This window comes from Felis catus, chromosome C1 (assembly GCF_018350175.1).
Source record: "Felis catus isolate Fca126 chromosome C1, F.catus_Fca126_mat1.0, whole genome shotgun sequence".
NCBI lineage: Eukaryota > Metazoa > Chordata > Mammalia > Carnivora > Felidae > Felis > Felis catus.
The window spans coordinates 50,888,549-50,911,921 of record NC_058375.1 but is presented as its reverse complement, the minus strand read 5'-3'; the positions used below and the strand labels follow the sequence as shown (position 1 = coordinate 50,911,921).

At 40.6% G+C, this 23,373-nt stretch overlaps 1 protein-coding gene across 5 annotated transcripts in view; it reads right to left on the bottom strand.

The window, feature by feature from the left end:
• PATJ (PATJ crumbs cell polarity complex component) overlaps positions 1 to 23,373 on the bottom strand; it is a 365,326-nt gene that overhangs the window by 32,042 nt on the left and 309,911 nt on the right. For all 5 annotated transcript variants that reach the window (XM_045035937.1, XM_023258767.2, XM_045035940.1 and 2 more), the window contains 5 exons: positions 15,858 to 15,941; positions 9,901 to 10,094; positions 6,603 to 6,750; positions 5,413 to 5,499; positions 912 to 1,026 (listed from right to left, as the gene is read on the bottom strand). In XM_045035937.1, coding sequence (XP_044891872.1) covers positions 912 to 1,026; positions 5,413 to 5,499; positions 6,603 to 6,750; positions 9,901 to 10,094; positions 15,858 to 15,941 — 628 coding nt within the window. The remainder of the gene's footprint in view (positions 1 to 911; positions 1,027 to 5,412; positions 5,500 to 6,602; positions 6,751 to 9,900; positions 10,095 to 15,857; positions 15,942 to 23,373) is intronic.

Sequence of the window (23,373 nt, the reverse complement as noted above, 5' to 3'; positions counted from 1 at the left end):
CCAAATCCAAACTGGCAACTATTGATTAGGGGCTACTTTGAAGAAGCCCTCTGTTTCACATGGATGTGGTCATCATCATTCGGTCTGACAAAAGCTGATGGGCTGTACCAGCAGCTGCCTGGAATATGGTGATTAAACGGCTTGAGGGGGGTGAGCTATTAGTGTTTTACTGTACATTTTTCTGCCTTAATCAAAGATAACCCTCTACTCAAGGAAAGACTTAAAAAGACGCCCTGCTCTGCTCCGCTTGCAATGGCATATGCATGTGTAACTTTCCTCAAGTGACCTGTAATTTCAAATTTTTCTCTTTGGAAATGGTTTTACTTTATGAAGTGCCTACACCCAATGTGGGATTTGAACTCACAACCCCGAGATCAAGAGTCGCGTGCTCCTCCAACTGAGCCAGCCAGGCCCCCCGCTTTATGAAGCACTTTAGATTTCCGCTTTCCTACCACGTGATTTGTGTAAAATTTAAGGCAAAATTCCCAAAATGAATCTCTATGGGTTTATTTTCTTTAGAACGGGCTTTTCATAAAGGCTGGGGCTTATGTGCACACATTCAAAGATTTAAACTTAGTATCTTAACTGAAGGAAGGTGAAGAGATTGTTAAAAAAAAATTTTTTTTTTAAACGTTTATTTATTTTTTGAGAGACAGAGCATGAGCTGGGAAGGGGACAGAGAGAGAGGGAAAGTCACAGATTCTGAAGCAGGCTCCAGGCTCCGAGCCGTCAGCACAGAGCCCGACGCGGGGCTCGAACCCATGAACCATGAGATCATGACCCGAGCCGAAGTCAGCCGCCCAGCTGACTAAGCCACCCGGGTGCCCCAAAGAGATTGTTTTTTAAAAAATATTAATATTAAAAAAGTTGGGCAGTGGGATGTCTTTGCTCGAGGTGTGTCCAAGTAATACCTGAACTTTTGGGGGAAGGGTCTGTAGCTCTTTTTGTGCCGACCAGGCTTTGCAGGCTGGCGATGACAGGAGCGAGGGCGGGGTGGAAGCTGTTCTGTGCACTGTGTTGGCTGCCCTGGAAAGAAAAGCCGGCAGTCAGCTGCGTGGAGACACGGGCTTGCTCTTAAAAATTCAGACTTAGTACTTTAATTACTGAAGTAACTGTAACCATATCATAGAAAATTCTAGAGAGGCTAGAAGGGAAAACAGAAGTTAGCCCTACGCATCCTCTTACCACACAACCCAATTTCATCTGATGTTTTTCCATTGCATTCCCCTTTCATTTGTGCTTTTACGTATGGTTTCAATCATCAGGATAGGAAACGTGTAATAATTTTTAAAAGTTTATTTATTTTGAGAGAGAGAGAGAGAGAAAGAGAGCATGAGCCACCCAGTTGCCCCGAAAACTTGTGATAATTTAAGCTTTTCTTGCTCCACATGAAATCAGAAACATTTTCCTAGGCTGTTACATAGTGTTTATATATATGATTATATAGCATCACACATATATATGATTATATATAAACATATATATATGATGCTAGCTATATAATCATATAATCATGTATACATGTTTATATAAAACAACTATAATAAAATCTTAACAGACATTTTCTCCTCAGTTGAAGGAGAAAGCAGCAAATATCAAGGAGATATGTTGTTTTGTGAATGGGTTAAATTTTTTTCTCAAAGATTTTCCTGGAGTCAGTAGTAATCCAGTCCAATCTGTTATACTTCCATTACTGTCCTTTTATTCATTTAAATAAATATTTGAGGTCTACAATGTATTGTAACATATGGTTAGTGGCTACTCAAAGAGAGTCATGTACACAGTGGAGGACCCTTGCAGAAAATAATGTAACCAAAGAAAAAAGTAAAAAGAAAATAATGCAACCAAGAGTACAGAAGGTTTTCTACCAAATTTTCAAGGTTATGCCTCAAAATTATGATAAATTATAATTTGATCCATTTCCCTAGTTCCATCATGCAAGTTGTTTAACATTTTAACATTCTTTAAATATGAAAATTTACAAGGGCATCTGGGTGGCTCAGTTGGTTATGTGTCCTACTCTGGATTTCAGTTCAGGTCATGATCTCACAACTGTGAGATTGAGCCCCTTGTCAGGGGAAGCCTGCTTGGGATTCTCTCTTTCTGCCCCACCCCCACTCATGCGTGCACGTGTGCACACGTTCTCTCTCAAAATAAACTTAAAAAAAATACAGAAAAGGTGAATTATACAGTAGACATTCATATGCATGCCACTTAGATTCCACAATCAATATTTTGCTGTATTTTCTTTATCACATATCCATTATCTGTTCATCAACTTTGAAAATTATTTTCAAAGCAGGCTCACATTGCCAGCATGGGGCCCAATTTGGGGCTCAAACTCACTAATCGTGAGATCATGACCTGAGCAGTAGCTTAACTGACTGAACTACCCACGTGCTCCAATTTAATTTTTTAAAGTGTATTTTTATTTATTTAGAGAGAGTATCAGTGGGGGAGAGAGGCAGAGAGAGAGAGAGAGAGAGAGAGAGAGAGAGAGAGAGAGAGAGAATATCTTAAGCAGGCCCCATACTCAGCACGGAGCCCAAGGCAGGGCTCGATCTCACACCCTGAAATCACAACCTAAGCCAAAATCAAAAGTCAGATGCTCAACCAACTGATCTACCCAGGCACCCCTATTCATCAATTTTTAAAAATTCATTTCAAAGTAAGTTATAGACATCAATATACTTCACAATGGATATGTATATTTAAAGAAGTGTTTTTATATTTTTCCTGAAAGGATTTAAATCAATAGTGCTATAATACTCAGAATTAAGGAAGTACAGAATATTATAACTTTTGCCTAAAAAATCTTAGAGCAATGTGTTTGCCAAGGCCTTTATAAATATGAACTGTGCCTGGCAGTATTCCCTCAGTTACCTGAGGAAAAGATTTCTCAAGTGTTTTTCCATTACACAGTTTGCACTACAGAGTAAAGATACTCTCTTCTGGTTGCCGGGGAAAGACATTATTTTAAAAGACGGAGCTTGGGCGCCTGGGTAGCCCAGTCCGCTGAGCATCTGACTCTTGATTTTGGCTTAGGTCATGATCTCACAGTTTGTGAGAATGAGCCCCGTGTTGGACTCTGTGCTGGTGGCATGGAGCCTGCTTGGTATTCTCTCTCTCTCTCTCTCTCTCTCTCTCTCTCTCTCTCTCTGCCCCTCTTCCATTCACGCTCTCTCAAAAATAAACATTAAAAAAAATGACTCGTGAATTATGGATTATTAATCAAGTCTTATTTCCTCTGAGCTATCTCACAGCTAATTTCTATACTATTCTTAAAATAAAGAAAGTAAATAAATAAAAGAGGCTTGGTAGCCCCCAAAGATAGAAGATCTCTCTTAATGAACCTACTTTCTCTAGGCCAAGTCAGTGAATTATAATTCTCCTTGGCTTTCAAAAGAAGACATTTATCTCCCCATCTTGTAATTGCCCAGAAAGAAATCTGTGCCCCTAGGGGATCCTGACTGTTTTTAAATAGGTTTGGGAATAGGGTCCTTTTTTTTTTTTTTTCTCCAGCTGGGTCATGGGCTGGTCTTCAATTCACGATCACGGCACGGAGAACATATCCTTTCCACAGCCAGCTATAAGCCTTCTTTCAATTAGCCAAATATGACTGCTGCCTCTCATATAATCTCAGCCAAATTTTAAGGACAAAGTAAGGATACAACATATTTACTGTTTTTCTTAAAACTGAGTCAGACTTCTACCCCCTGAAGTAAAAATTCTGTGTAGGAAGGTAAGGCACTTTGATACTTTGTCTCAGGTTTACAAAATAGAACAGCTCACATTTATATATCAGATAAATGGTGATGATGGTTTTATTGACATTTAATAATAGACTTTCTAAATTTGTTAGCTCTGCATTTAACCTGAGTGTGAACTTTATTAATTACCCAAGACATTCTTCTTATACATGTTCCTCAAGGGCAGAAATCTAGTTCTACTTACTACCTCGTCCTTCAATTCAAACTTTTCTTAAAACACTGGAATCCTTTGTATCCCTTTGTGCTTTTGTATATGCTAGTCCATCTGTCTGGGATGCCTTCTCCCTCTTTTCAACCTATCAAACTCCTTTTGCAGTGAGACCCAAAGGGGCCTCCTTTGTGGCGCCTTCCCATATTCTCCAAAGAGGAAAAATTTTATCCCTAGGATTGTTCAGGGATAATCTAACCTCCTGTTAGATTAGTGAAATTAGCCATTAGTGAAATCACTCAACAAGTGAATCTTCCGCTAAGGAAGAAGCTGAGACAACTATTTTGCATCTGAGGTTCCCACTGTTGATACAAGTCTGGTTAGAATCATTATCAACCATTTACTCCTGGAGTCCCATGGCAGCGCTGTGTCTTAGTACACATGATATTTGCTGCTCATTGTGTAGACCAGATATGAAAGAGATAAAATATTCTAAACTTAACATGATGTTTATTGGGTTTCACTGCTTTCAAGATTCTCTAAGACAAGATACCTAGTCTGTGATCCTATCCGAACAATGGTATTTTTTTTCACCTATTTTCTAAAACCAATGAAGCAAAAGAGGCAGTTCGTAGCATTCCAGAAGCATTCCTGTATGCAAACCACAAACTCAGAACGACTTCTGAACAAAGGCCTTGGAGATGCTTTAAGCCTATGGCAACCAGGGAGAGGACTAAAACTCATGCTTTTAACCTCAAAACAAAGGCCCATCTATAACCCACAAAGGGGAATGGAGGTCACAGGCAGGTTTCTACAGTTTCATTATGTACCAAATGGGGCTAAACATATAGTCTACCATCTTGATTTTTCAGCCATTATAATTAAAACAAAATAAAAAAACCCAAAACTTTGAAATATACTTTGTTAAAAAAAAAAAAAGTGGCACTTACATCAGCCTTGCAAATAAACATAAGATGTTTGCTAACCTACAAAATGTCACCCACTAAGGCCTCCCTCTCATAGGATAACCCCCCACACTTCACTCTCTTAGGAATATACCATTAATTGCCCTCAGCATGTGTGAGTGGCTATTCACAAGTTAACTTTATAGCAATATTTAATTGAACGAATAGAACAATGTTGTGCTAATGAGGGTCAAATTGCCACCAGATGTTGCTTCTTTCTTTCTTTCTTTCTTTTTTTTTAAATAAACACAGCTGTGTACATGCATGCATAGGCAATACAGAACTAATAGTGGACAACAAAAGTAGTTCTAAGAAAACACTGGCAGGCAATAAAGGAGAGAAAAATCTAGCGATTAATGAATTTCCATCCCACCTCTCATTTTTATTTCAAACACATTAAAATGCACTGAACTTGGTATTGTGAATATGCTGTATATTATACATTATTTCCAAACAACCACTTATGAAATGGGGACTTTCTCTCAGTGGGGACAGGTGTGAGTCAGTGTGATGGGAAGCCATCAACAACCTGACTGTTCTGTGACGTCTTCCTTGAGGAGGTCCAGGAACCAGCACGGAGTCTTCCAATCTCTAGCTGCACCAGCCCCTGTGCACACTTGGAAAGACAAGAAAAGAGGTGAAAACCAGCATTTATACTCTAAAATTATCACGGCAGGGCCTCCGCTCATCTCTGCAGCCAACAATTGTAAACGGGTGACAAAAGCAACAGGCAAAAAGGAAATTCAGTCCTCAAAAAATCACACAAAACAACAGAAATTCACCAACTCAGCGGTATTCACGTCATGACTTCATGACTTTTTAAAACATGGTAAAAGGATTACATTTCAATTCACCTCTTTTCCTTTTCCCTTCTGATGAAAGTATTCACGAGCAGTGACATAATTAAGGAGAAGTGGGTGAAAGGAAGACCGAGAAATCAGACATGGAGATAATCTACAAATAACTTCTCTCCTAAGTCACAACCGAGAGTTGACTACACTAGAAAAATCAGGATCTTGCAATAAACAAAATTCTTTTGTCTTTGCAAAAGCTTCCACAGCTATTTGTGAAACAGCATAAGACGCAGCTGGTTATAATTCAATGCAAAGTTACAGGAGCTTTTATTAATCCGTTTCCTCCAAAGGAGGTAGGGTCCATGTTGCAGAGACACTTGGAAGGGAAGAAATTCTGAACCTTTGCCTCCCTATGACTTCAGTGAGGAATGGCTCTCGTGGTGAGAAAACCACTCAAGCAGACCCTTGTCATCTTGGGCGTGCTGTTCTACTTTTTCAAACTTCCTTTGTGAATCAGAGGACTTGGTCTAGATAATCTTTAGTGGTCCCTCAAGCAGTAAAAGCTAGATTGGGTAAATTTACGACAATACAGCGTTAGAGAGAGGAGGAATTTTGTGATTCCAGGAGAACTTATACCATCTAATGTACTTGAGGATAATTGTGGATACTTGGATTCTTACAGGTATAAAAACTAGCTTAGAAATCCCCAAAGAGGTTACTCCTCAATCCTGTTAGTCATTATAGCAGCTTTCTTGTAAAGCTGTTTATGATGGGTTAAAGTAATCAGAGTTTAGATCTCTAGTTAAAACTCGAATTAGCAGAAAGTCTAACCCATTTTATAACCAAGCCAGTTTAGAACTGTCCCCCGCCCCGGTCCCCGGACTTTAGTTATACCAGCCAGGCAAAAAGCAGCCTGGGGACTCACCTTGAGGACAGTGGCCACCGTCTCCTGTGAGGCATTTCTCATGTCCTCCCCATTCACAGATAAGATCTGATCTCCCTGAATCAATCTCCTATCAAGGTCTGCAGCTCCACCTTTCACGATGTCAGAAATAAACACTCCACTTCCATTTCTGTGAATACCATAGAGCAGTGGGTAATGGCACAATTTAGTATTTCTTTAGTAAATCTGAGCTTACTGACATTCTACACAGTTTCACTAAATCCTAACGCTTGGAAGAATGGTCCTACAAACCCATCTCATCCAATTATATCCACTAACTTCCCAAATGATAAACCTCAGAGTGCTTGCCTTTTAAATAGTTTATACCTATTTGTGCTGCCTACTGTAAAATTCATTTTTATTGGCCCAAGGGCATTATTTCTGCAAGAGGATAATCTTAATGAAATGAAATGGAAATTCACTTTAAAAAGCATAGTACTCTTAAAAAAATTTTTTTTAATGTTTACTTCTTAGAGAGACAGAGCAAGAAGGGGAGGGGCAGAGAGAGAGGGAGATATAGAATATGAAGCAGGATGCAGGCTCCAGGCTCCACACTGTCAGCCCAGAGCCCAACGCGGGGCATGAACTCACGGACAACGAGGTCATGACCTTAGCCGAAGTTGGACGTTTAACTGACTGAGTCACCCAGGCGCCCCTTAAAATGTACAAGTTATTTCCTTATAGATTAAGTACTCTTAAAATGTAAAAGTTATTTCCTTACAGATACTCATTTACTAGTATCTGATCAATTTCTAGTTTTATCACTCTTCCTTTTCCTGTTGTTACTAAGGTTTTAATTATAATTATTTATTTGAGGAGTAAATAAATTTGTATGTCTCAAATTCAAGAGGTTAAAAAGTGGAGAAAGCACCTGGGGCTTCCTCATTGTTTTTAAGGCTGTATTCGATTCTTTTTTTAAAAAAAAATTTTTTTTTCAACGTTTTTTTTATTTATTTTTGGGACAGAGAGAGACAGAGCATGAACGGGGGAGGGGCAGAGAGAGAGGGAGACACAGAATCGGAAACAGGCTCCAGGCTCCGAGCCATCAGCCCAGAGCCTGACGCGGGGCTCGAACCCACGGACCGCGAGATCGTGACCTGGCTGAAGTCGGACGCTCAACCGAGTGCACCACCCAGGCGCCCCAAGGCTGTATTCGATTCTACAGAGGTTCTTTACTTTCATGATGAGTGAAATATATAGATAAAATATAGAGGTTATTGTCAGTCACTAGCTGTTGCAAACAATGTGCAATGGGGAACATATCTACAAGAATACTGTTAGGATACATTTCTAGTTGTGGAATTGCTAAGTCAAAGAATTGTGCATTGTGAAAGCATATACACCTGATCCTTTACAATGGAACATTTTGGGCTAAGGAACGTGAATGTTCCTTACAAACCCAATCTGAAATACCAGTGTTGTACGAAGATGGTTTTATCAATCCACTATGAGGCAATAAAGTAAAAACCATTACTCTCTGTGGAATCTCGCCAGGCATATGCATGTGTCACAGGTAAGCAAACTTCAACATGGGCTCTGTCAGGTGCTCTGCACCAGGTATGCAGGGAGTTTGTTTAGAAATATGAGTCTCAACTTTTTTGATTTGTAATGCGTTTTCTGAGTGACGATTTAACAGTGCTGAAGAATGAGATCAGGACAGCACAGTACCTGGCACAAAATCAGTGCTCTCAAAAACTCTTTAATATTTTATTTTAATAACAGCTTGGACTGCTGGAAAAAAACACTGGGCTAGCCGTCAGAAGTCTTTGAAGGCAAAGGATGTAATATATGTAAAACCATTCCAATGCTCCCTAAGACGATGGTTGATAACCATTTAAGGCCATATTGGGGCATCACCTGACAATCTTGCAGCCCTGTTGGAATAAAAACACACCAAATAACTAAAACCAGTAAACCATGGAAGCTGGAATTGCAGTTGCAAGATATGACTTACTTCTCTAATCTACTGATATTATTCTATAATGCCTATCATATGGGTAAGCGGCACAGACTTCAAATTAAAAGCCTAGCCACCAGGATCTACCTACATTTTTGGTGCAAGTTACCTTTTGGGGACATCTTTCTTTTTTTTTTTAAATTTTTTTTTTTCAACGTTTATTTATTTTTGGGACAGAGAGAGACACAGCATGAACGGGGGAGGGGCAGAGAGAGAGGGAGACACAGAATCGGAAACAGGCTCCAGGCTCTGAGCCATCAGCCCAGAGCCTGACGCGGGGCTCGAACTCCCGGACCGCGAGATCGTGACCTGGCTGAAATCGGACGCTTAACCGACTGCGCCACCCAGGCGCCCCAAGGGGACATCTTTCTTAATGAAAACTACTGTCATAAAGAATTTGTCTCTCAACTACACTTATTCAGCTAGTTTTTGAAACTCACCAGCTAGATGTAGTTAACAGCACAAGATTAACATGGTACTCATGGTAGAGGAATTTTCTGTCTCTTTTTAAAAAATTTTTAAGTTTATTCACTGAGAGAGAGAGCACAAGCAGGGGAGAGGCAGAGAGAGGGAGGGAGAGAGAATCCCAAGCAGGCTCTACACTGTCAGTGCAAAGCCCGATGTGGGGTTTGAACCCACGAACCGTGAGATCATGACCTGAGCCAAAGGCAGATGCTTAACCAACTGAGCCACCCAGCTACTCTGGAATTTTCTTAACCCAACTCTGTATAAACCTATCTCTTGATATTAGCTATTTCTTGGGTAAAGCCTCAGATCTAAGTGACTCCAAGGTATAAAAACCCTTTTGAGTCTCTTATTCATTTATTTATTTATAAAAAAAAAATTTTAACGTTTTATTTATTTTTGAGATAGGGAGAGACAGAGCATGAACAGGGGAGGGTCAGAGAGAGGGAGACACAGAGTCTGAAACAGGCTCCAGGCTCTGAGCTGTCAGCACAGAGCCCGACGCGGGGCTTGAACTCACGGACCGCGAGATCATGACCTGAGCTGAAGTCGGCCGCTTAACCAACTGAGCCACCCAGGTGCCCCGAGTCTCTTCTTATTCTATATGGGAACAAATATAGTCTCAGTTGACTGGGCTTCAGGTTCTATCTTCATATGACACTTTTTTTTTTTTTTTTTTTTTTTTTGGTAAGATCTTGCTCAGAGATATTACCAATGTCATTCTAATATTTATAGATAGGTTGAATTTAGAAGCCATACTGTTAGTTTACACGAGACTTTACCTTTCAGTGTTTGTAGGCTCCCTAGGGCTCTGAAGGGAAAGGACAATCTGTCCTAACTTGCATAGTATTTCCTTACCGTTTCCCAACAATACTCAGACCCAGTCCTCGGCCGGCCTTTTTCTGCAGATCCACTGGGAAAATCTCCAAGTTCTCCTCATCCCTGTAGTGTGCCTCATCTCTATACACCACCAGCCGCACTTTCTGGGGGGTCTGCCTCAGGGCTGTGATGGCTTCTTCATGGCTGGCGCTCCTCAGGTCAATCCCATTAACCTGGAACAATGGACATCTGAGATGGGCTGCTGACAGCAGAGACCTCCATGCCGGTTCTGTGTGGAGCTCTTTAATCCAACCAGTGACAAACCTCTGGAAATTTCTAGCTGTTCCCAAGGCAGGTAGCAACTATTGGCAGTAGTAGCTGCTTCATGTATAAAGGAGGTAGCCCTTATCCTCTCCTACCCCAAAAGCATAGAGGGTGCTTAGTACACACAGGAATGCTGTTTTGCAAAGCTGTGAGCTCTACTATGGAATCAACATGGTTGGGGAGGGGGGAGGGTGAAAGGGAGCAGGAGGGGTGGAAGGGTCTAACGGCCTCGTGTAATTGAGGTCAAAAGGGAAATGAACATTAGTGTTGGTCAGCATTTTAGGACTCAGTTTGCTTATTGAATTTGACGTCCTCACTCTTAATTGCAAACATCACAACTACTTTAGAATAAGCCGGAAAAAAAATGAGAGACCAGTATTTCTGACAGTGTCGAAACCCCCTTGAAGTACACCCTTCTGAACCTGGATCCGAGAAAGCACAAATAGGACCATAAGTTAGAAGCAAACTGTACTGGAAACGGCACTGAGTAAAGCCATGGCTCTGCTTCCGGTAAATCACGTGAATTTGGACAAGTTGTGGGCCCTCAATAAGCCTCTGTTTCCTTGTCTGCTAAATGGAGATCATATAGCCAGTTTACTTATTTCTTCAGACTTACTTGTGTTTTACTTAAGAAATGTTTGTGTAGTGCTTGTGTATTAGCCCTTTGTAAATATTTACTCATTTAATCCTTATACTAACTCTCTGAAATAGGTACCATTACCATTTTACAGATGAGGAAAGTAAGTCACGGAGGGGCTAAAGAGACTTGAACCAGGTTATATAGCTAGTCACGGTTTGAACCCAGACTATCTTCCCACCCTTAGTCTCTATACCCTTCTGCCTCAACATACTCTTATTTAAAGAAAAAAAAATTTTTTTTTAACATTTATTTATTTTTTGAGAGACAGAGAGAGACAGAGCGCGAGCAGGGGAGGTGTAGAGACAGGGGGAGACACAGAATGTGAAGCAGGCTCCAGGCTCCGAGCTGTCAGCACAGAGCCCGACGCGGGGCTCAAACTCACGAACCGTGAGATCATGACCTGAGCTGAAGTCAGTTGCTTAACCAACTGAGCCACCCAGGCACCCCTCAATGTACTCTTAGAATGAGTTATTGGATTCCCTGCCACAGAGAAAGTCAAGTACTGTTATGGATTAGTGGATTTAACAAAAAGGAGAAATTGAGGGGAAGAATGGCCAAGGACTCAAAGGAAGGGAGTCATAGGTCACTCCCTCAAGGTCATAGCTAGGAAAAGACACAAAGGGAAGAGTAGGCATAGGTCATGGCCAGTAGTGGGGTGGGGGGTGGGGTGGCAGAATAGAAGAGTTCCCTCAAGATGCTGGTTCTACTCCATGTTCTAGTCCATCCCTGTGTGTCCTGGGCAAGTCAAGCTTATCTCTGGTCTTCCATTCCTTCATCTGTACAATAAGGGATTGGTCTCAGGCTTTTCCAATTCTAACATTCCAAAGACTAGTGACTTGTGGCATAAAGATTGGTTACAGAGAGGGAGAAGAGAGCAATGAGCCTTTCTTGGAGAAGGTGGGTTTTGAGCAATTATTTAAAGCTGATTCTATAAGCCAGAAAAATGTTTAAAAGCCTAATTTTCATGATGCTTTTTCTTTTCTGGTATATCTTGTGTTTGTGTTCTCAATTACATTAACTATACCCAGTGGTTAAGGGGTGCCTATCTGGCTCTAGTTGGCAGAGCATGCGATTCTTTTTTTCTTAAAGTTTTATTTATTTAAATAGTCTTTACACCCAATGTGGGGCTCAAACTCATGACCCTGAGATCAAAACTTGCATGCTCCTCCGACGGAGCCAGCCAGGTGCCCCCAAGCATGCGACTCTTGATCTCAGGGTCATGAGTTCAAATACCTGGGCATAGAGCTTACTTTAAAAAATAATAATAATGAAAACAAAAACAAAAACAAAAACAAAAAAACCCCAACCCAAACAGTGGTTAAGTATGGGTTTTAGATACAGACGCCCTTCAGTTTGAGCATGGATTTTAACTTACGTTGTGAAACCTTATGTATATTAGTCAAGCTAAGCTTCAACTGGGTCATTTATGAATTGGAGATAATATCTATTTAGTGTTGTGAGGATTAAGTGAAATAAACCCTCTAAGGCATTCGGCACAGGACCTGGCACACAGTTAAGTGCAATGTAAGTTAGAAGTTGGGATTTTATAAGAAGCTGAAGTAACCCCTGTCAGGGCTGTTTTCAGTCAGTGCCAGCATTCACTGTTACTTTAGGCCCATGAGTGCACTCTCATTGTTTGTGAGGTAAATCCATAGGACAAAGGGGAAAACAATGTCTCTAGAAAATGTGGTCCGAAGTGATTATTTCCCTGTATTCCAATAGATGGCACACCAGACCACTTCTGTTACTCAAATGCAAAATAGTTACTTCCCTGGACTCCAGGTGAGTTCTCTTAAGCCTCTGAAATAGCTTGTGAGAGGCCCTAGCAATTATACTTTCCATAAAAAGCACTGTCATGAAACTAATATAATAAAAGCAATTTATACTAAATTCCAGCATGAAGATGACTGCCCAAATCCAAGACATCTGCTCCAAGTTCACAGTTTTCATTTCCTCCTTTGCTTATCAAGAGGCACCACTAAATGCACCAGTAATCATAAGAGAAATATCGCTGTGCAGCTCAAATATTGTGGAGTGATGTATTACCTTAAGTGCCTTACAGAAGCACTATATGTATTATTTAGAGCATTGATTGTAGAAGGGTAGGGGTGGTAATTGCAGAGCTCCCTACTTGAGACAAAGAGCCATAGGAGGCCCCAGGCATCAAGGGGAGTGTATCACATCTCTTGGGTAGGACGAGGAAGTGGGGAAGTCACTGCTTTCGAGGGAAAGAATAACCAAACCAGGCAGCACTTTCTCACTACATTATTCCCCAGGGAAAGCCAGGCATTAGCCCTTTACTCTTTCTGCTCCCACTTGCACAAAAATAGAAGAAGATAATGGACGTAGAATTAGGGAAGGATGAGGGACTGAGCCTAAAAGGAGAATCGGAAAGAAGACAGTTCATGCTAATTATAGAATCATAAATCTTGCCATGCTAAAAAATTGCTGGATTAGATCTTCGTCAGCAAAATCTGGCTTGTGCCAATTTTTAAAAAAGTAATCTCTACGCTCAATGTGGGGCTCGCACCCACGGCTCCAAGATCAAGAGTGGCATTTTCTTCTGACTGAGCCAGTCAGGCGGCCCATGGCTTGTCCTGATTTTAACAAGAGGATAGAATTAAAATTATGAAAGGCCACTGACAATGTAGAGGACTCTCATAAGTAGAAAGGCCATTGTGTGGAAAGTGCTGATACACAGTTATCTTGTTTCACGGTCTTGAAATGTACTGCCAAAGCTGGCCTGTTTTCTCAAGGCAAACCTGCAGGCCAAAGGCTGATGATACCTATGTATGTATCTGTACACATCAACCACAACTAGCACAAGTCCAAATGTGGGGTCTAAAGCTGCTTACAAAGGAAACATGATGTTACTTGACCAAACAGCTACTTCTTTAAAAAAAATTTTTTTTTAAATGTTTATTTATTTTGGAGAGAGACAGAGTGTGAGCAGGGGAGGGGCAGAGAGAAAGACACATACACAGGCTCCAGGCTCCTAGCTGTCAGCATAGAGTCCGACGCAGGGCTCAAATCCACACACTGTGAGATCATGATTTGGGCCGAAGTTGGTTGCTTAACTGACTGAGCCACCCAGGTGCCCCCATACAGCTACTTCTTAACTAAACACATGACATGCTTTTGTGGACTAGATACTGGATGGGGTAAAATTTCCTGATCAATAAAAAAAACAACGTTTGTTTTAGTTGACACACACTGTTATATTATATCCTGGTCATCTTTAATGTTTATTTATTTTTGAGAGAGAAAGAGAGACAGAGCATGAGCAGGGAAGAGGCAGAGAGAGGGAGTCACAGAATCTGAAGCAGGCTCCAGGTTCTGAGCTGTCAGCAAGAGCCCGATGTGGGCTAACTCACGAACTGTGAGATCATGACCTGAGCCAAAGTTGGACGCTCAACTGACTGAGCCACCAAGTGCCCCATGTCCTGGTCATCTTTAATGAGGAGTATAGACCATCCATCCATATTGGGTAATATAATTCAGTTGGATGCCAGGAAATGGTTTGAGTTTTCAATTTCTCCTTCCACTTAATTGCCTTCTTCATGTTAACCTATCCTGAGTATTCACTTGTACATGAATATGAAAGAGAACAGCTACAGCTGAGATATCCTGTACAAATAGTTTTAAAAAGGGATTTTTTTAACTGAAGTATAACTGTTATGAAATAAACTATATTTAAAGTATATAATTTATATTGCTAATTTATGTGATTTATACCTATGCAACCATCACCATAATCAAGAAAATGCTGCACAGATTAGATTTAGTTTCAAGTGACCATTATAGAATAATCCATGGGCTTACAAATCATGTATCTAGGCATGTATGCATCTGTACTCTTTTGAATATTCAATCTATTCATCTTATAAAGCCAATTATGATAACACCAGTTAATTAGAAAACCTAGGGAGAAAAAAAAAAAAAAAACCTTGAAACTCTTGACCACTAAAAAATGGTGTTATATGCAAAAGCAGTCAAGCCAAATCCCAAAGAGGCCTCGCTTATTTTTCTAACCTCATACACTTGTACCTTAATGAATGTACTGGGAATATGTCCTAATCCAATGATGAAGCACAGTAAAGGTCTGCAGAGAAACCCTGAATTTAATTTGCAGCGAGCCCGGCCTCTCCTTTAACTCTTTCTTGCCTATATTTTCTGCCCTTAATTATATCTGTGGTTTCATCTTGGGAGGCAAACTTGAACCACCAAAGGGGAAATAAAATTCTATGATGTCATTCATAATGTGCTGTATTAAAGTTGCAAAGCAAAAATGCACATGCCCACCATAAAATGTTAACTATTCAATTAAATTCATCCAATGAAAGAAATAAATGTTGCCTAAAGGTCTCACATCATCAAAAAAGCTTTTTCGTTCCACCTACCAGAATGCCTGGCATTGACCTGCCATTCATCCGTTCCTTAGTTCAGACACTGCCTGCTTTGGCATTTTTTAAAAGGCTTTAACACCTTTGCTAATTGAGAGACCATTTGAAAGAGGCAAGCTAAACATTTCATTTCTCCCTAAAGGGAGAAGATTCTACATTTTCATCAACTAGAAAACAAAAGCGGAAAGCATTTTACTTAACGATTTATTAGGAGTAAGAAAACAATACTTAAAACAGCACTGAAGTCTTTAAAACATCGGCTGTCCATGTTTTTGCATATGTCTGTGTTTTTAGGAGAATTTAGACAGGTTTAGTGAAGCGGCAAAACAAGTCAAGTTGCAATACTATGCACTCTCATTTGATATTAAGATTATAGAACTATAGGTTGTACTTTTGCTTTAATTTAAAAAAGTTTTCACAGATTTAGACTGATGATCTGCCATGATTCTGATTATAGTTATTCAATGTACATTAAAGAAAGAAAAAAGAGTAAGGTACATCTTTTGCTAAATGGGAGAGAAATAAGTGAGGATAAAATGGAGTACAAGACTGTGAATAAATACTTTGTGGATCAAGGTCAGTAAGGGAACTGTATTTGCTAGTATTAAATGAAACTCATAGTCTTATACCTCTAATATCTGGTCACCAGCCCAAAGTCTTCCGTCTCTGGCCGCTGCTCCTTCTTCGTAGACTTCGTGTATAACTATAGCATCCTAGAAAAAACAAATTCTTATTAATTTTCGACAACCATAAATGCTTCCTTACACAAACAACCAAACCATAGGCAGCGACCCATAAATTGCCATTTGCTAATAGTGTCATATTTTATGGGACCTGAAGGTAAATAAAATACACAGTTACCATATATTCCAAGGTATAATTAATTTTTCCTAAGTTTCTTATTTCATTCCTTTAGAACTGGCTTTGCCTAATATTTCAAGGTAAACTTCCCCCCTGTGTTTTACTGTTAACCTGTACATTGCTGCTGTGTATGAACTTGAGGTGAACTGTGCGTCATTCTTATTTTCATTTTATGGTATATTTTGAAACATGGTTTCAAGTATTTATTAGTATTCAAGGATTTGGCATAGATGTGTGGTCTGATGCAGGGGGTCTGTCAGGCCCATTACTTGGGCAATGAAAGAAAAGAACTTAAGTGGAGTGAAATGACCCTGGAGGATGAAGCATGGAGGAGGGGGAAGGGTGTTCATGACCCTAAGTAAGTGTAAGACAGCCGTGGGTTCCAATTCTGACCCACCATTGTGTAATCTTGGGCAAATTAATTCTTGAACTCAGCATTCTGAGCCATAAAATCAGGACAATACCTAAGGCAGGTAAGCTTGGGCTGAGGAAAGTATTTCATGGTTAGTGAATTAAAACAAAAAATTCCTATCTTTTCAAATTAATAACCTTAAATTTTAATCATTATAAAAATAACACATACCAATGTAAAGAACTCAAGCAATACCACAGCATGTAGTAAACCACAGAAATAAACTGCCTCCTTGGTCTGCCCCTCAGTCTCACTCCCCAGAGACAATCACCGTCAACAGTTTCCTAAGGATCCCTGCAGACAATGTACATCTCTACACCCAAATATTTCTATCATATGTACATATATTTTGGTGAGACTACTTTTAAAATATTCAGTTGAATATGTTCACACAACTTTCCCCCCTCATGTTAAGCAAGTAGAGGATTTTTATAGAGCTGAAAACTAAAGCAGCCAGAAGCCATTGGTTCTTTCTGCTGTTTATCAGACTGAAGGGCCTGAAAAATATGATGCTGGAAGGATTATGCCAGCTGTATTGGAGGGCTGCTGGGAAAGGAAAAGAGCTTCTGCGTGGAGACTAGAAACAGAGATCTGTGGGTCCCACGAGAAGTGCAGAAGCCCTGCACTGCCCAGTGTCCCCCATGCCACACCAGCCCCAGCACATGCACTGGCTTACAAGACTCTGCAAGCAATGGTCAAGGGGGCCACAAGCCATGCACAATGGATCCTACCTTGGAAGAAGTCCTGTGTCCCAAGCACTGGGGTTGGAAGCAACAGGATTTCTAGACTTGAGGTCATGAAGGCTTGGGTAAGACGGGCTTGATGACTACTGGGGGGGACTGATGATAATGGCCAGGGGCCCACCAATGATGTCTGGGAGTTTTGTGAGGAAACCAGAACCCTGAGAGCTTGAGGAGCCTGCGAAATGACTGAGGGTGATTCTGCCTTGGCCCAGAAGTATGGAACCTCAGAATCAGAATTAAATTGACGTGAAGTCAAACATAAAGAAATATTTCTTGCAGAAGTATAACAAATAGGACAAGAAAAAAAGATCCAAACCAAATCTACTTTCTTAAAAAAATAAATAAAAAGGTTCTTATGTGAATTTGGGAGTAGAGAAGCAATATAAGAAAATATTAAGAAGTTCTACAACCAGATGACTCTGCTGGATTCCAAATATCTTTCTCATTACTTTCATTTTATCATCACATGCTTCTGAAAACATTCTTTATTATAGCAATTATAAAGGCAGCTCCCAGGAGACAGGAGAGGTTCCCTAATCCAGACAATTTACATTACAGATTTTGTATCAGCAACAGATTTTAGACCATTCTTTGTTTTAACTCTGATTTATGAAATTTCCGGATGCAGGGAGCATCTAGACTGCCAAGAGTTGGTTCCTCTGAACTGCTTCAAGGGAATGGCTTTGTGAAAACGTGCTGGGTCAGTGGCTTCAGGAGATCCCAGCAACACTGCCAAGATGACACCAAGGGCCAGTTTTATGAAAATAGTGCAGGGAGAAACTAACGCAAGTTCCTTGTAATGACTTGTGTCATGCTGGTGTTTCAAGTTTGGAGGCCAAACAGCCCCCCTTCATTGGACTGACAGAATCAGACTGAACTCCTACTAACATGGTGTTTACAGAGCTCAACTTCCAGCATAAACTTCTTTAATTTTGCAACATTACAAAAGTCAAATGGGAAATTTCATTTACACTTAAATGGAAGAAAAATATCAACTGTAGTTTTTATTTCATAAAAGTAGCCCAGGGGCGCCTGTGTGGCTCAGTCAGCTGAGTGTCCGACTTCGGCTCAGGTCATAGTTTGCGGGTTCGAGCTCCACGTCAGGCTCTGTACTGACAGCTCAGAGCCTGGAGCCTGCTTTGGATTCTGTGTCTCCCTCTCTTTTTGCTCTTCCTCTGCTCACACTCTCTCAATAAATAAATAAATAAAATAAATAAGTAAGTAAGTAAAATAAACACACACTAAAAAAAAAAGTAGCCTGAATTAAAACCTCTTCAATACTTTCTGGGTGTTCAATGAACTCTTTTTTTTAAATGTTTATTTATTTTTGAGAGAGAGAGAGAGAGAGCACAAGCAGGGGAGGGGCAGACAGAGAGGGAGACACAGAATTCAAAGCAGGCTCCAGGCTCTGAGCTGTCAGCACAGAGCCTGATGTGGGGCTCGAACCCACAAACCATGAGATCACGACCTAAGCTGAAGTCTGGCGCTTAACCGACTGAGCCACCCAGGCGCCCCAATGAACTCTTTTTTTAAAGTTTATTTATTTGAGAGAGAGAGTGCGGTGTGCAAGCAGGGGAGGAAGAGAGAAAGAGGGAGACAGAATTCCAAGCAGGCTCCGTGCTGTCAGAGCCCAACACAGGGCTCAAACTGACGAACCATGCAGTCATCACCGGAGGCGAAATCAAGAGTTAGACGCTTAACCAACTGAGCCACTGAGGTGCCGCATAATGAATCTTATAAATAAAAGAAATATACTATTGCTCAAATGCTGAACTCCCTGTCAATCTGTTTTGTCCAGGAGTCTGTGTGAAAAACTCCTCATTATTTCTTCCCTTTTGCTTGACTACTGTTGTGATTTCTCTTAAAGTTATCAATGAAAATACAAGAAAACAGCAGACACTCTAACCTATCAATAGGAAAAGGTCACATTTCTTACCATGTGCCCTATGTGTTGACACTGGATTGTGAAGTTAAGGTTCTGCTCAGCTGTACTAAAAGGGGGTGCTAGACATGAGAGGTGGGGGCCAACAGGTAAATTAGAAATGTGGGCTGGTGAACTGAAAAGAAAAATAGATTTATTTTTTACAACTTACACAGTTGATAAGGTAGGACAGAATAATAATAATAAAAAAGATACTGTATTGAGCTATTTTAGGCATCTATTTGACAAGGCCACAAAAAATTTTTACTTCTTACTTTGAAAAAATTGTGATTAGATGAAATAACGGGTCATTAATGAAAGACTGCTATTTATTGTTTTAAGGAAAAAATTTGGAGTTGATTATACACATGATTCTTATCTCCTCATTGTATATCCTCTTAAATTTTAATGCTCTTGAGCTGTTCAAGCAAAACTGCTTGTTGGCACAGTTCTGAGTACCTTCTCTTCTACTCTTATCTCTGCATATTTAAGTAACATTCCTTCACCCTAGGATACCTCAGTGACTCCATCTACCAATACCAATGACTTCTAAAACTCATCTATTCCAGAAGCATTCTATTCATCATTTCCCTGTGGGTGGGTTGCTGGCTCACACTGAGGCAAGGCTATAGAGACAGATGATTATGAGCTAGGCCTCTGGAGTCAGATTTCTTAGTCCAAATCCTGGCCCTGCTACTTCTGGCCACGGGCCTTGGGAAGACTGTTAACCTCTCCAGGCCTTAGCTTCCTCATGTTTATATGGTTTTAACAATACTATTTGCACATAAAGCTTTATGTACAATTCCAGCACATAGTAAGGAAGTGGGAACATCTCATGTATTTTAACACCTCTGTGCCAGAGTTGCTGCACGCTTCCCATTCGTGCCATTCAATCCTCATAACGATGAAGCAAGTGCCGTATTATTAGTCTCATTTACGGTTGGGGATATGGAGGCTCAGAAGGATTCAGACTTGACCAGGTCTTTGCATCTTCTAAGTAGGAAAGATCACATTCCAACTTGGGACTGTTTAACACCAAAGCCTGTGTTCCTACAGCCATTGCAAGCATCTCATCTGTTTTGAATATTTTATTTTGCACTTGTATAGAAGCTAACCTGGGATTTTCCATATGGCATCAATTCTGTTGAAATACTGTCTCCTTAACTCCACAGCAAAAACCTTAAGGGCAGGGGCTGATCATTTTGTAGACAGTGAACAAAAAGACAACTGGGGAAGTGAAAATTGAAGCCTCTCGCTTAATGAAGTGGGGTGATGATCTATGGACCTCACTTGCTAGTTAGGGGTTTGTGCTACACAAAACACGATGGTTAAGAACTCTCCCCAACCCAACATGGAGTCTCTCTCTCTCTCTCTCTTTTTTTTTTTTTTAAATTTTTTAAACGTTTATTTATTTTTGAGACAGAGAGAGACAGAGCATGAACAGGGGAGGGTCAGAGAGAGAGGGAGACACAGAATCCGAAACAGGCTCCAGGCTCTGAGCTGTCAGCACAGAGCCCGACGCGGGGCTCAAACTCCCCGACCATGAGCTCATGACCTGAGCCGAAGTCGGACGCTTAACCGACTGAGCCACCCAGGCGCCCCTCTCTCTCTCTTTTTAATGTTTTTATTTATTTTTGAGAGATAGACACAGCACGAACTAGTGAGGGGCAGAGAGAGAAAGGGAGACACAGAATCTGAAGCAGGTTCCAGGCTCTGAGCTCTCAGCACAGAGCCTGATGCGGGGCTCGAACTTGTCAACTGCGAGATCATGACCTGGGCGGAAGTTGGACCCTCAACTGACTGAGCCACCCAGGTGCCCCTAGCTCTCTCTTAATTCCATTTGTTGTTCTTGTCTCTTTCCTTCATTTTTTCCATCTTCTTTCTATGCACCCATATTATTCAATGAATGATTTTTTTTCTACAGGAGCAGATATAAAAGAAAATTATATACAAGTGATGCATTCATGTTTAAAATAAAGTTGTTCAGGGCATCTGGATGGCTCAGTAGGTTGAGCATCCAAGTCTTGATTTTGGCTCAAGTCATGATCCCAGGGTCTTGGGATTGAGCCCAGCATCAGGGCTCTACACTGGGTGTGGAGCCTGCTTAAGATTCTCTCCCTCTACCCCTCTCATGCTCTAAACTAAACTAAACTAAACAAAAATAAAACAATAAAAATCTTTTCAGTCCAAAACAACCCAGATTAATTTCTCCTAATTAATGGCAGACTTAAGAACCATTTACAGATGACCAAGACTGACATATAATCAAAAACTAATTTCCTCTTGGTAGTTGTGATTTTCACTGTGACAACAGAAATTTAAGTAACATCGTCTTATTTACTGCCTGAGACAAGACCAACAATTTTCCGTTGGACACTCTAAATCACTCATTTGACTTGCCAACTCTGGATCCAGGGAAGAATCTGATCAATTAGAGAATCTCTCAGATATGGGTTTTCCTTAATCAGAAGGGTTAGGCAGGATTTTGGAGATGTAGGAAAAGTCCTCTGCTTATAAACTTCTCTCTTGAGGCACCTGGGTGACTTAGTTGGTTAAGCGTCTGACTTCAGGTCATGATCTCATAGTTCATGGGTTTGAGCCCTGCATCGGGCTCTGTGCTGACAGCTTAGAGCCTGGAGCCTGTTTCAGATTCTGTGCCTCCCTCTCTCCTGCCCCCCCCCCCCTCGCTCACTCTCTCTCTCTCGAAAATAAAAATAAAAATAAAACACTAAGAAAAAGCTTTTCTCTCATCAGTCTATGTCTGAAACACATTTAACTTGAGGAAAATTTCTTCATTCCACTAATTAGGGATAACATTAAAAAACAGACACCCAGGAAGAAGTAGCTGGCTTGCAAATTTAACATACTGTTTAAGGAACTACTGTTTTAATATCTCCATTCTTCAAAGAATACATATTTGTTTTTAAATACAGATAAAATATGTACACATGGTATTACTCTCAAAATAATATACATTGAAAAGTTTCTCTCTGCACCTGTCCCTCAGCCACCATCTATCCCTAACTGGAGACAAATACTATTAAGTTTCCTGTGCTTTTTTAAAAAAAAGTTTATTTAGAGAGAGAGAGAAAACATGAACAGGGGAGGGGCAGAGAGAGAGGGAGGGAGAGAATCCCAAGCATGCTCCACGCTGTCAGTGCAGAGCCTGATGTGGGGCTTGATCCCATGACCATGAGATCATGACCTGAGCTGAAATCAAGAGTCAGATGCTTAACTGACTGAGCCACCCAGACACCTTCAATTTCTTGTGTACGTTGATATAGAGAGTCTATACATCTATATTTGGAAAGTACAAAGGCACCAAAGGCTTGAAGGTCATGGTCTCTTTTATCTGCTGCCCCCTTTTCTCATGAAATTCTACTTGAGCCAGCCAAATGCCACCTCTTCTATGAAACTTTCTCTGACTCTTTTCCCCTAACAAGGTTGATCAACCTTCCTGTGGGTCACTGCTCTATCCCCTTGTATTATTGAACTTATTAGTATCACAATAGCTTTTTCATGGATCTAGGTCCTATGTCACCTCCTAGTCTTGGTGGAACTCTTCCAGACTGGGGGCTGCTTCCAACTCTTCTTTGTATCCTGGTGCTGAGCCCAGGGTAGGCACTGAGTACATGTTTGCTAAATGATTACCAAGAAATTGGTTGGAGATAGAAAGATACATCAAAATGACCCAGAAAGAGGCTGGTAGGGTATGTCATAATCTTACCTACCCAATCAAGCTTCATTCTTCCTTTTTTTAAAATCCCACCCAAGCTTCTGATGGCAAAATATTAGTGGCACACAACCCACATACCCATCACAAATGGATATTAAATCCATGTGAATTTCTAAAGAATTTACTTTAGTTCAAAGAGCAATTTAAAGGAGCCAAGTACACGGGACTTAATTGTCATTGAGCCCCACAAAAATCACAAACTCCTCCAGGGGGATTTAAACACTGCATTGCTGGAAAAGAATTTCATAACACGTACTAATGTATCCTTAGAGTCAAAGTCATCAGACCTTTCAGCTCATCCATTACCATATTCTTTACTGTTCAGGCTACCAACAAGTAGATAAAGTAACTCATAAACATACCAATCGTTCAGCAAAAGGCAATTTTATCATTGCCACAGTAGGCTCATAACACTTAAAGAAGCCGTGTGTTAGAAAAATTAACTAAGGGTCTCCTGTGCACTGAACAATAT